We start from the raw sequence: 13,925 nt of genomic DNA on the forward strand, positions 1-13,925 counted from the left end.
ACTAGGTAAATGAATGGGCGATATGAGAGGGAGACCTGGGCGTGATTACAGTTTGAAATGAAGGATCCGTTGTAAGGAGCAATGTTGAAGTTTGCAAGGAAAGTAATTCACGATGTACCAAAGGAAATGGGCACACAAGAGGGTACTGATTGAGACATAAGTGTAGGAGTTAACCTTGAAAACCAGAGGGAAGGAGACAGAAGACAGAAATTTCAAGATGAAAAAGAAATAAGTTGAAAAACAAATATTGGATAGCATTGATCTTTAATAAAATACTAGACCTATTAGTATATTCAATTATGTACAACTACATACTAATTGTTTTATTTTCCTCGTATTAACTTTCTAATTTAAATACTTTAACCTTAATTATGTTTATCACTGTATAACCTATTATTTTGTGTATATATAATTTTCTTTTTCAGGTTGTAAGTTCTACGAATGGAGAGTTAAACACAGATGACCCTACTGCAGGACGTTCAAACGCGCCCATCACAGCCCCTACAGAAGTAGAAGTGATGGATGAAACCAAGTATGTATTCGCTTTGCTTGTTTTAGTAAGTTTTTGTTCTTAAACTGCATGTTTAAGATTTATAGTCATGTACAATTATTTCAGGAAATTTTTTTCAAGAAATAAGTGCATGCAAAAAGTGGTATGTTTAATTATTTTAATCACTAAGTTTAAAATAGTGCTATTCCAGTAAATATTTTAATAATACAAAAATAATTATTTAAAAACTCTCCTCAAACTCTTATTTAGAATTAATAGCATATTTTTAGCATTTTATTTTTAGGAATGTTGATATATGAAAGTTATTGCTATACCATAGATGCTCTTTATTTTCTGTAAGCATAAGAATAAATAATTATTAATTTTATAGTATGCTGCATGCATTAATATTAGTTTTAAATTTTTTTGTGAATGTAAATTATAATAACTCTGCTTGGAAAAAAATTAAGCATGAAAAACAATGTGATAATTTCAATGTGGGCTGTTTCTGATGATCTCTCTCTCTCTCTCTTTCTTTCTCCTTGTATTTTTTTTTGTGTGTAGCTGCCAGAAAGTGTTGAACATGTGGTGAGTTCTCAAGTGTAGGCAGGCAGAAATAGCTCCGTTGTCTGTAATTTCAAAGATTTAGCGCTATTTTGTGTTTTTTAAAACAAACCTTTCAAAATAGAAATCATAATTGGTAAAAGTTGTTCAAAAGTATTTGATGTCATTTACATTAGCTCTGAAAAGCAAGAAATAATTGTTTGAGGAGCTCTTTTGCCTGCTGCAACTTTTTTGCTTCAAGTGACATAGATTTGGGGGCACTATTTTATTGAGTAGATGATGATACACCAACCCTGCTTGTGCTTGTGCATTTGTTTTGTAACACAGAGGCTTTATTTGCTATTTTATTTTAAATAGAAAGACAGGTTTTTGAGTTAAGTTTCCTTTTTTCCTATTTGTAATTGTTAAATACACATAGCAGACGCCCCACCCCCACCTCAATAGTATCACTAAAACAGTATTTCATTTACTAATTATGTTGCCATTGAATACACATGGTATATAATTGGTAAATTTCACGGTAAACTATAGTGAGAGTGTTAGAAAAAATCATCATCTACATACTTCCTGCTAATTACAAATATTATGACAAATAATATTCTTATTAGTTGAAATAATGTTGAATTTAAACTGTTTTCTGACATTTGCCTTTAGTTGTAATGCCGTGTTTAAAATGCTTCTCTCAGTGTCGAGACGAATTCTGAGTCAGCCTTGGAGTGAATAAAGAAAGTTGCTTAGATTAGTAAACTTTGAGCATCCTACTCGTATCCCAAAGGAACATAATTTCCAAAATAATGCTCACTTGCTGGCTGCAAGATGAGAAAACTTTTGTGGATATTTCCTTTTAAAGAGCAATGATCAAGTATCAATTTTAATCAGTTTTGGCTATGGAATTTATTGACAGTATGATTTAATTTAGTGGATTTCAGGATGTAATTAGTCACCTACATACTTGTGCATTTTTACGTCAAAAATAAAAACAACAGTTAATGCTTATTTGTGCAGTTGTAACTAAGCACAGTTATAAAAGTAGGGTGGCATTGTGGCGGATTAGAATGCACATGTCTGTTGCAGTTAAACATAGGTTATAAAATCCTCCCTCTTCCCCTTACTTGTTACCTTCTTCAAGCTTGTTGCTTTTTCCGTAAAACGAGGCTAATGATACCTACTTCATAGGTTGTTGAGAAAATTAAATGTGATAAAGCACTGGTATTTTATCTGGCACATGCCGGGTACTCAGTAGCTGTTATTGCCCCCGTTTTTCCCCCACTTCCAGCTGCCAGTGACCTTCCTCCTCTTTGTTGTTCCCAGGCTTGTGCTTCTTCCATCAGTGTCCCTCATTTTTACTCTATACCCACACCCTTTGCTGCAACTCGTTGTTCTTGGTTCACATCTTCCTAGAGACCTGCTTTCAACCAATTCTATTACATTTTTCCATGTATTCATTCAATGATTTTACTGCTTGCATTTCAGAACTATCTGATACTGTTCTTGCCCTTGAGTAGATTACACACCAGTAGGGAAGATTGCAATTATATTAGCATATATCAGTATATGATAAATACTATGAAAGCTGTAAAGGCTTTTTAAAGATATAAAGGTATGAAAAGGGCTGTGAGAGCTTGTAAAGAAGAAGCTTACTTACTGATAGGATGATCAGAGAATGCTTTATGGAGGTGTTTTTGAAGAATGGCATAGTAATTTATTTAGTTGAGATGGGCATGGGTGTGTATCTTGATGGGTCTGGGTTTCTTTCTCTAGGTGTTGGAAGATGAGAAAAAAGGAAGTGGTAGGAAGGCTTTTCCTGAAGGAAAGGTTCTCCATTGTCTAGAGCATCAGGTGCAGATTGCCTGGCGTGGCAGCAAGGCCCTTCATCCCTTTCATAGTGTGGCCCTGCCTGTCTTTCCCATTTTCCATTCTGAGCCCTATATTCATTGGTTCCTTAAGTCTGCCATTGGTATGTTATTCTCTTTATCTATGTCCCACTTCTTGAATTTCTTGAAAATAAGGCCTTTTTCATCTTTGAATCCCCAGTGCCTAAAACAGTATGCCTCAATAATTATTACTGGGGCCGACCCCACGTCCGAGTGGTTCAAGTTCCATGTGCTCTGCTTCAGTGGTCTGGGTTCATAGGTTTGGGTCCCAGACGTGGACCTTCTCCACTCATCAGCCATGCTGTGGAGGCATCCCACATACAAAGTAGAGGAAGATTGGCACAGATGTTAGCTCAGGGCTAATCTTCCTCAAGCAAAAAAAAAAAGAAATAGAGGAAGATTGGCAACAGATGTTAGCTCAGGGCAAATCTTCCTTACCAAAAAAATAAATTATTACTAAATAATTGACTAAATAATGTGGTATATCCATACATTGGACTATTAGTTGACAATATAAAAAAATGAAATTGAAAACATTATACCAAGTGAGGTATACCAAGCCAGACACAAGACTGTATATTATGTGATTCCATTTATATGAAATGTTCAGAATAGGCGAATATATAGAGACAGAAAGTAGACAGTGATTGCCTAGGGCAGGGAAGAGGAGGATGGGAGTGACTGCTAATAGGTACTGTGGTTTCTTTATGGGGTGATGAAAATGGCTTGACGTTAGATAGTGGTGATGGCTGCAAAACTCTTTGAACATACTAAAAACCACTGAATTGAACACTTTTTAAAGGGGTGAATTTCTTGATATGTGAATTATATCTTAATAAAGCAGTTATTTTTAAAAAATGAGTGACAATCCATGATTTCAATAAAGCTTTACTCCAGATGGATTACAGAAATCCTCAGAATGTCCCTAACTCTTCACTGGTTAAAAACTCTCTTTAAACATACATTTTGTCTTGCCTTTGATCAGGGTTACTCTAACAATCCTACAAGTTTATTATTGCATTCCTCATATCCTCTTAGTCTATGATTAAGAAATGTGAACACGATTTCTTTTTCTACTTTTTATTCTACAGTGGCCATTTTAGAGTCTCAAGTTTCCTAGAATAGTACCTCATAGGGTAAATATATGATTTCTGAATGAGGGAAAATATTCTATTCTCCCAAGTATGAAGTGGCTCCTTCATTAGTAATGAGATTTTGCCTTATTCTTTTTTTGTAGCTCAGAATTTTTTTCAAGACAGGTGATACAAATGATAGCACTCTCATCATTCCTTCCAGGAGTTTAGGAGCACAAGGCTTCCTTTAGTATAGTTGTCGAGTTCTTAAGTAGTATGAAATCATCTTTTTTTTCTTTGCTTCTCTTTCTTTTCCCTTTCCAACATTTAGTGAACAGTTATTGTGTGTTTGGTAATATGATGATTATGAAGATGAGTCAAGGAAGGCCCCTTATGTTCCATTAAAGAAGATAGTAAGTACACCAATGACTTTTACTTAGTGGTTCTCAACTCTTGCTTCATGTCACAATCAGCTGGGGAGTTTTAAAAATATGCCAGTACTTAGGCTGCACTATCAGAGTTTCTGATTTAATTGATTTGTGGTGGAGTCTAGTTATCAGTATTTTTAAAACGCTTCTAAGCTGATTCTAAGGAGCAACCAGGATTGAGAGTCATTGGTCTAACACAAGGTATTGTAGGATTAGCACTATAGGATACAATGTTGTTGGAGTTCAGAGACTGGAGTATGCACTTGTAGCTGGGAAGAACAGAGAAGTCTTCACGGGTAAGGATACATTTGCAGTAGTTTTCCAAGATGAGTATGATTTGGCAAAGGAGATGGATAGAAGGAGTCAGAGAGAAGAGGTTGAGCAATGATGTGGAGCAAGGAAAGAATGGGGCAGGTTTGAGGAGTAACCCATGCGGGTATAGTGTGTGTGAATACGTTAGTGTGAACTGAGATGGGCTAAGTATCCAGTTTCAAAGGGCCAAAGACTATAATCAAAGATATAACCATAGGAAAATTAATTTGGCGGCAGTTTTGAGGCATACGTCACTTCCTGCGATTCATCAAATTGCAGAAAATCTTCCTTCCTTCCTCCCATAGTACCTGGCTGCCTGGAAAGGAATCCTAATGGAGGATGAGAGGAGTGGAAATAGGTTGGAACCAGATTTTAAGAGCTGTAGGACTTAATGCCTTAGACAGTGGAGAACCGTTGCTGAGATTTAAGAGGATAAGGGCATGGCCATATTTACGATGGGGGAAGTTTTGATGGCAGATTGGAGAGAGGAGAGGCTTAGACTGGGAAGTCAGCTAAGAGGCTCTTAGCAGTGGTGGAGACAAGAAGTTCTAAACTAAGCCCGCATGAGAGGATGGAAAATTTTAAAAGTCATTTCAGACTTGAGGGACTAATTACATGTGAATGGAGAGGAAGAAATTGACCATGAGGATGGGTCTGCAGGTTCCTAGTTAGAGTAGTTATGTGGATGGTCTTGCTCTCTGATCTAAACTCTTCTTGCTTAACTAAAGAGTTCCTCATTTTTTAAATCAAGATATCCAGAGATATAAAATTACATTTGAGGTATAAATTTTAAGGGGAAAAATCCCTTGCGAAAGAATTAAAGATTAAATGTCATAAAAGATATTTTCATATATTCAACAACCCAGATGAAGAGAAGATAGATTCTAGAGTCTTAAGTGGATAGTGCCTGGCAGGTGCCAGCAGTCTCTCAACCAAAGGATGAGCTGGTGAGTCATTGTAGAAGGGACGGATAAAAACTTCAGATCCAGACAGAGAAACATGCTTCAGTCTCTGGGTAGATTTGTGAGAAGGAAGTATATGACATAGATCCAGGGAGACCAGCCAAATTCCAGATGAAGAAAAAGGCAGTGAGTAAAAGGGAAATGGTGGTGCAATGTCAATAGCAAAGGCTTGACCCTCGCTATGTATGTTTTCTACAGAGTTTAGGACTTTGATCTATTATGATTTCCTGTTTCCAACCTAAACAATATTTAATACAACAATCTTAGAGTTCATCAGAAGCAAGACTTGGCATTTATTCCTAAAGGATTTAAGAATAGAGATGTGGCTTCAAAGCTTTTAGGCTAGCCACCGAATGATCATGTGAGGAGCATGAACCTGACTTGTGAGAGCATGTTGGCTCATTGGAACCATGTAAGGAATAGTCAAGAAAGGGCCAAGAAAAAAAGAAGCATTGACAAGAATATGATTTAAATGTTTGGTAATCTTAATGAGGTTCCCCAAGGTAGTTGTCAGTAGTCCAGATCTGAAGAGACCCTAAATGAGGTGTGGACTAATGTATGAGAAAATGTAGCCGCTGAGCAGCAAAGAGATAAAACATATTTAAAAATTTTAAAGGTTATAATAATTTTTTAAGACCAGATAATTGAATTTATTCATAAAAATAACTTGCTCACATCATCTCTGAGAACTTCTGTATGGGCTAATTCCTGGAATCTTTGCTATTATTTGCAGTTATTATTACCAATAACTTTTTCCCCCTTTCAACTGTACCAAGTGTTAAAATTACGTTGTCTCTTTTTACGCATTTGTCTGCCCTCATGTAAATTGATGGCATGGTGTCCACTCAGTATCTCCAGTGCTCAGCTCATAGCATGTGGGAGAGGGCCTCGTTGGAAATGGAGAAGCAGGAGGGGTGACCTGGCGGTTGCGTCTAGAGAGCAGTGCTTCTTGGGATTGAGACTCCTTTAAGAATCTGGTGCAAGCCGTTTTTCGCCAGAAAAGCTTCCACAGGCCCTAAAACCTGCATTTTTTGAGGTTTCATTAGGGTTTGTGGCTTATGGGTAAGAACTCTAGCTTTGGAACCTACTTTAGAATCTTTAGTAGGTTCTTACTCTAGGAGTGAGTTGCCTTTATGAGGCAAATCAATCATTTTTTAAATAATGAGTAGCAACCTTGTGCCCATTTGCGAGATGTATCTGTGAACAAGGTCTTATGAAGCTTACATTCTGTGTGGAGGCAGATAATAAGCAAATAAATAAAATAAATTCAAATTAGTACTTAAGAATTGAGAGGGAAGTAAAACTGTCATGTGACAGAATGGCCATATGGGAGCCGAACTGTTTTAGATTGAGTGCTCCATGACAGGAGACAATGAGATGAGACCTAACTTCTTAGTCACTAAGACTATAAATCAGCTGTTTTGGTAATGACTTAAAAAATCAGCCACAGGTTAAATATCAATTTCCTTCTTAACTTCTGTAAGAAAGTATATCATATTTTGACAGCGTTTGTGTTGGGATCCTTTCATAGTGCATAAAGCAATGCTGCCCTCTGGTGGTAGTCTGTTTAATAGCATGCCATTTAGGCAAATCGCTATTTCAAAGGCGTACTCTTAATTTAGTGGGATTTATTTTTGAAAATTAGATATCTTTTTCTAGATAGCTTTTGAATTTAAAAGGACTCTACAATTATAATTTATTTGATCTTATTTAGTCTCAAATAAATGCTTGGAGTGGTTTTCTCTGTTCAGTAATTTTTACACAGTTGAAGGAAAGACTACCTAAGAAATGGGAAGAAAACTCTCAGAACTGAAAGCAGGTTAATGATACTGAAAAAATAAATCAAGCAAGGTGAATTGCTAATACAAGTGTAGGAGATCTGGGACTTGAACTTATCAAAACATGTATTACATTAAATTCCCCATTCCAAAAGGCTTATATATACCTTACAACACTTTTTCAGTAGAAAAATTTTAAAAGAATGTACTTTGGAATTTGAAAAGACAAATGACAGTATTTAGGAACAGTGAACATTATTAATAGAACTTTACATTAAATGATTCATAAATTTCCATTAAAATATGGTCATGTGCTAACTTTTTAATGTTTTGTTTTTTACAAGTGGATGGTTTTCTCTTTTCTAAGTCTTTTTTTTTTGGTGAGGAAGATCAGCCCTGAGCTAACATCGGATGCCAATCCTCCTCTTTTTTGCTGAGGGAGATTGGCCCTGGGCTAACATCCGTGCCCATCTTCCTCCACTTTATATGGGATGCCACCACAGCATGGCTTGACAAGCGGCACGTTGGTGCGCGCCCAGGATCCGAACCTGCAAACCCTGGGCCGCCAAAGTGGAGTGCGCGCACTTGACTGCTGTGCCACTGGGCCGGCCCCTTTTCTAAATCTTTAAGGAATTGAACGTTTCTTTTTGGAATAATGGTTTTCATCTCTTGGAGAGTAATTTGACTTGAATAATTTTTTGATTTGCTTTTTTATCTTGGAAAATTTATATAACAGATTTGAGAAAGTATTAGGTGTTGACAGTTACAAGTACATTTGACCTATGTTTTTAAAACTAGGACAAATCTATTGTACCTACGGTCTTCTTTTTCAGTGGTAGCCCTTTTCAAGGCCCTTGATTGGGTAATTTATTTCCATTCTTTGTGGTGGTCACCTCAAAGTAAAATTCATAAAGATTGATAACTGCACATATTTCTAGTTGAATCTTTATCAGGTGATATATATAATTTTGAATTATTCACATTCCATGGTCTAGTCATTATGTGCTGTTTGAGTGCACTTAAAAATGCAATTGTGTAATTTGATTTTGAATGCCCCATAGTCATTCCATAATCATGGCATAAATTACAATAAATGGTCTGAAATTATTTTTGACTAAAGATAATGTGGGTGGAGAGATTGTGTAATTTAACTGGACAGTGGATTTCTGTTTACATTTTGTTTCACAGAAAGATATAAAAGATATCTAGCAAGTAATTCATCTTTCATAATCTTTTGCTGGATGGGACACTTGAAGCTGTACCATCTCTTTTATGCTTAGCTTGAAAATGTTGAGTTAATATCCTTTTATGTAGGTGGGCTGGTAAGAATTGCAGGAACATCTTTATAAGGTCACATTATCTACAAGCTTTGAATTGACAGCATTTTGTTGATGGAATCACCATGTATATAAATATGCTTTGCTTTTATTACAAAATATGATTTACACATTTATATACACATACTGAACTTCAATGGGAAAAAAAAGGAACCTCTCTCTATATCTGATACCTGTCATCTTAACATTCTGATAGATTGATTTCCTTTTAAGTGTGAAAGGGAAGAAAAAGCTAGACTTTCATCTGAAGGAATGCCAGACTTGTAGAATAGATATATGTGTGCGTTTTATGTTAGTTGCTGATCACCGATTCTTAATTAACTTTCAGTTCGTACCAGCGTCGGCATTGCTCTACATGCCTTGCATCTTCTCATGACTGGGATAATTTAGTTTGAGAAAAACTAGTTCTCTCAGGGATCATCTCTAGATTTTTTTCTCCTAGGAATAAAAATTAATACAATATTTGCTTCATAGAGTACAAAACTGAATCACTTTGATTATGCTATTTTAAATGTTAAGCATGATTTTTATCTCAATTAAAATAACTTATGATAAGCTTGTCCTTCTTTAACCCTTAAAGAATTAAAAAGTGCCAGTCTTGACATTCTTATTACATATAGTATATTTTCTTTCTTCTGGTTTGTAAATTTGATGGAAAATGTTGAAGAGTGTATTTGGGATTTCTCTTTTTATTTTTGTAATCTAGACTAATTCTTAGTGAAAATAAAATCCCCAATATCAGGATCATTATTGCTTTTCTGACAGTGGCTTCAACAATCATATATAAATATTGGGAACAAAGGGAAGGCATGCATAAGATGAACTTTATAAAAGCATACCATTGCCAGAAATTAATAAGTATCCAAAATAAAATGTGGTGGGTCAGTTATGATTCAGAACTCCATAGCTTCTCACTTAGTCTTGGTGTAAAGGCCTTTTCAGTTTAGTGGCTCCTTTTAAATGTTGCATAGAATGTCTTGCTATTCCTAAAAGGCATGTTGATGAGACAATAGTAATAATTCTGTCATAGTTTCACTAATACATATATGCTTCATTGGCATGTTCACTGTTTATCTTGCACTAGCCCGTTGCTTTTTATGACCATTTAAATTAATATGATAGATTCAGCCTTACTTTGTTACCTTTTAGTACTTTTATAATAAAAAGAGTCTTTCCCTTCATCTGCAGGTGCTGCTGTTTTTTCAAACGAAGGAAAAGGAAAACCATACAGCGCCACAAATGACTCTGGACACAGACAGATCATGGGGAGTTACTTACGTGTTCATCTGCTGTCTTGTGATTAAAATCATCTCTGTAGTGACCACATATATTTTCAAAGACTCACTCTTAGAAACAAAAATGTCATACTTTCATACTTCATTTTGTGGTTGTCTTACATTCATGTTTTTTCTAATTTAATTTATGGAAGCTTTAAAGTTTTGTCAAAATATGAGTGCTTTGCCCATCAATGAATGGAATGGACCAATGAGGTGATATTGGTGAATACAGTTCTGTAGAACATTTTTCAGAAGCTCTCCTCCTGTTGTAGAAAGCAGTACAGTATCTTAAATGTCAACCAGTTATCTACCGAATCTGGTTTTTTATAACTTCTATAAGAGCATAATCAAACAGGAATTTTCTCCCCAGTGGATAACGCAACAGAGAAAACAGAGTTGCCCAAATATTTGAAAGAAGTTATTCCTTGAGAAGTTCATTTTTTGTGTGACATCTGCATTGATTTCAGTATTACTGATGGTACTGCTATTCATGAGTCATATTAACATTCTCTCTGTGAAATCATGGTACAGTCACTGCCCAGAGGTACTGACGAAAAAGCTCTATGGGTTCGGCAGATGGTAGCAGTAAAATGAATCGCAAGTAGTGTGGTAAATACGAGCTCTGCTTTTGTTGCACCACTATGTGAAGTACAGTGTTGCTGAAGTGGCTAAAGCGCTTATTTTAAAAAATGCAAAATATTTGTATAATGTAACTTTATGCTTCCAGATAATAATGTATGTTAGACAGCAAGAAATGAATACTTGGAAAAATGAGGTATGTTGGAGTTTTTAAAAAAATACACTAAGGAGAAGAAATAAATGTGAATCTCATTGCAATGTATAAAGTTGAGGTCTAAGAAGATCCCACTGAAGCCTACTGCTGAATGATTACATTCTCCCTTAAGCAGAAAACTTGCGATGTGCCATGTAATGGTGTCTGTTTATTAATTATTTGCTCTTTGATAAAAAAGACCCCCCCAGCAATAAAAACTGGGTCACTCGATTGCCCTCTGTACACATTAGTCTCTTGTTTTCAACTTTGCTGGTTCTCTGGAATTTTCCTACTTTTTAGGATAATTTTGATGATTGAAAACTATTTTGGACAGGTTGATCAGGTGCTCTGCCTCCATAGTCTTTTGAAGTGCCTGCATATGAACAAAGTAATGGTTCTGTAAAAAAGGAAACCCATTCCACTTTTCAAGTATGCTTTGTTTTAAACCATAAAGACACAGGTGTACTTTTGTCGCATTCTACTAGCCAGAATTTTCAAGAAGAGTTAAAACAAAAAGACTGGCTTGAAAGATAATTACCTTGTTCAATCTCATATTCACCTTTCATTTATACAGTGGTTACTTACTCCTTCCATGCAGCCCCGTCTTTGTCTTCAAGTGCCTGCCTCCAGGCGTGCTTATTTATTTTTATTGTCTCAAGGTAACATTTAAAATGTGTAATTAAAGTAAATAAATCTACGTTTTTGACTTCTTCATCGCATTTACGGGGATTTAATTGTACTTTGTAATTTATTTTTCTTATTACCAAAAGCAATGCATTGTTTTTGATGAATTAGGCACAGCTATGAATACTGTAAATCAGGACATTGTTTATCATTGTTGCTCTGAATCCTATGAATGATCTTTCTAAGTTCTTGATTTTAAAGACCTACACTCAGCCTAGAAAACATTTGCTGTATAATTTGGTCAACAGTTTCCATTCTATTTGTATACTGTCATGATGTCTTAAACTACAGGAGTTACATACTGAGTTTTTATTTTTGTTTGCTTTGAGTAAGGTAGATGGATGTTTTGGCCATTATAATGTGAAACCACTTCTTTCTTTACAGTATTTGACCAAATTTGTGTGTCTATGATATTTGTAAATACATGCAATATCTGTATTTCTTATCATAAGCCTATTTAGTTTTATTCTCAGTAGGGTTTTTGGACTGTACAGTGTTTATATGATCTGAACTCCTTATACATAAGAAGGTGTGTATATTAATCCAATTATGGACTTAAAATATTTTAAAAGTATAAATACCCTTATTTGCTGCAAAGACCAGTGTGTAGACATTTGCTTTTTAGCAATATTTTTAAGTGCTCCATTTTAATGCCAAGGAATAAGTCTTCTGGCAACACAAACTGGTCAATAATAGGTAATGCAGGTATGTTCAGGTTAAGCCAACAATGTTTTGCATTTTTATGCTTCTTTTCTGTCAACACTAATGAAGTCAACATTGCCTGAATGTCTGAATAATGAAACACATCCCTGTTTAAAAGTATGTAACTGAAAAAGAAATAAAAAATAAAGGTAGTTTTTTTAAACTTGCTCTTTCCCCTTTCCTCTAATCATGGGTAAAATAATGCCACTCAGTAATTTAAGATAGGGATTTTAAAAATTCAGTTCAGTTAGTTTAGTGTACGTGAGAAACAGAGCTAAAGGAATATACTTTTGTGTTTTTGTTTTTGTCTTGTTTTGTTGGAACACCATTGTAAAGAGCACATACCAGGAAGTATCTAATCTTTCTTTAATGAAAATTTGAAAAAAATTTTTGTTACACTTCTCAGAACAACTTAGTAGAGCAGTTAATTAAAAGTAATGCCACTGATAAACCAAGGTAAATAAACTGAATCATTTTATTCCTTTTAAAAAGTGAAGTCATACTATTATGTTCACAGAAATGAAACATTATTAATCCAATTTTAAGTGAATGTCTTTAATGTTATTGCAGATGGAGAGCATGTATCTTTGACAGTATCTCACAGTTTATCACTGTGCTAGATGCTTTAAGGGATTTTACAAAATAGTGTTAATGGCACTCTGCTTACCGAAAGATGCTACAGGTAAGCTAAGGCAAAGCAGCACACACAAAGCCCATGAATAGTGTGTCCATTAAGCACCAGCATTCAGAAACAATAGAATGATCTGGAGATGAAACATAACATGGGTTAAATTTAGGTTAAAAGGCTCTATCTAGAAAAATCTGACTTAAGATTGGAGTTCAGTCAAAATGATTGTATAGTTGCATTAGTCAGCACCCTTTGAATTGCAAGTGATAGGAACCTAACTTGGCTTAAGCAATAGGGGTGTACGTTATCGCATTTAACTGAAAAGTCCAGTGGTAGGATTGGCTTCAGACATGCTTGATCCTGGTGCAAAGTCAGGAATCTGTCTTTCTCTATACCTCTCAGTTTTGTTTTCTACCCTGCTGTTTTCATTATCAGGGAGATTTTTCACCTACGATGGTAAAGTGGCCACCCAGCAGCTTCAGACTTCTACTCTACCATCTTAGCAACCTTAGCAAAAACACAGGGCCATTTCTCTCACAGTTCCAACAAAATCCTAAGACACGTTTATTTCTTCCTTGGTTCACGTGCCCACGCTTGAGCCAATTACTGTGGCCAAGAGAATGCCGTTCTCCCACTGGCTGAGCCTGAGTCCGGGGTCCATCTTCAGAAGACACATTGGAATGAGAAATGAGGAAGAAAGGGTGTTACCCGAAAGGAAATGAGGGTTTTGGTATCAGAAGGAGAGTGAATGGGTACTGCACAGGCAAAAATCAATAGATATCTGCTATTACGATGAGAAAAAATATAGCAAGGCAAACCTAATTGCTTTAAATTAGAACACGTTATTAATATTATTGAGACTTTAATAAAACTGAATATATTATTAGAAATCACTTATACAGTGAATGAGTACATTTGAAAAATGTTTTGAACTCAGGTCAAAAGGGAGGTCGCAAGTACCTTATTTGATGTGTTTTTGTTTTTGTTTAGCTTTTCAGCGTTTTGGTGATAGAAATGAATTAGTAGAGTTAAAAGCTAATTTTT

The 13,925-nt window shown here is 35.4% G+C and overlaps 1 protein-coding gene across 15 annotated transcripts in view; it reads left to right on the plus strand.

Moving 5' to 3' along the window:
• The window catches only part of CSNK1G3 (casein kinase 1 gamma 3), a 112,925-nt gene extending 100,509 nt beyond the window's left edge, over nucleotides 1-12,416 (plus strand). For 7 of the 15 annotated variants that reach the window (XM_058539477.1, XM_058539467.1, XM_058539439.1 and 4 more), the window contains 2 exons: nucleotides 426-557; nucleotides 10,007-12,416. In XM_058539477.1, coding sequence (XP_058395460.1) covers nucleotides 426-557; nucleotides 10,007-10,237 — 363 coding nt within the window. In that variant the 3' untranslated portion in view covers nucleotides 10,238-12,416. Of the gene's footprint in view, nucleotides 1-425; nucleotides 558-1,054; nucleotides 1,079-10,006 lie in introns of all 15 variants that reach the window. The other 8 variants (XM_058539503.1, XM_058539534.1, XM_058539510.1 and 5 more) reach the window with 2 other exon arrangements.
• The last annotated feature ends 1,509 nt before the right edge of the window (nucleotides 12,417-13,925 follow it).

This window comes from Diceros bicornis, chromosome 1 (assembly GCF_020826845.1).
Source record: "Diceros bicornis minor isolate mBicDic1 chromosome 1, mDicBic1.mat.cur, whole genome shotgun sequence".
Classification (NCBI taxonomy): domain Eukaryota; kingdom Metazoa; phylum Chordata; class Mammalia; order Perissodactyla; family Rhinocerotidae; genus Diceros; species Diceros bicornis.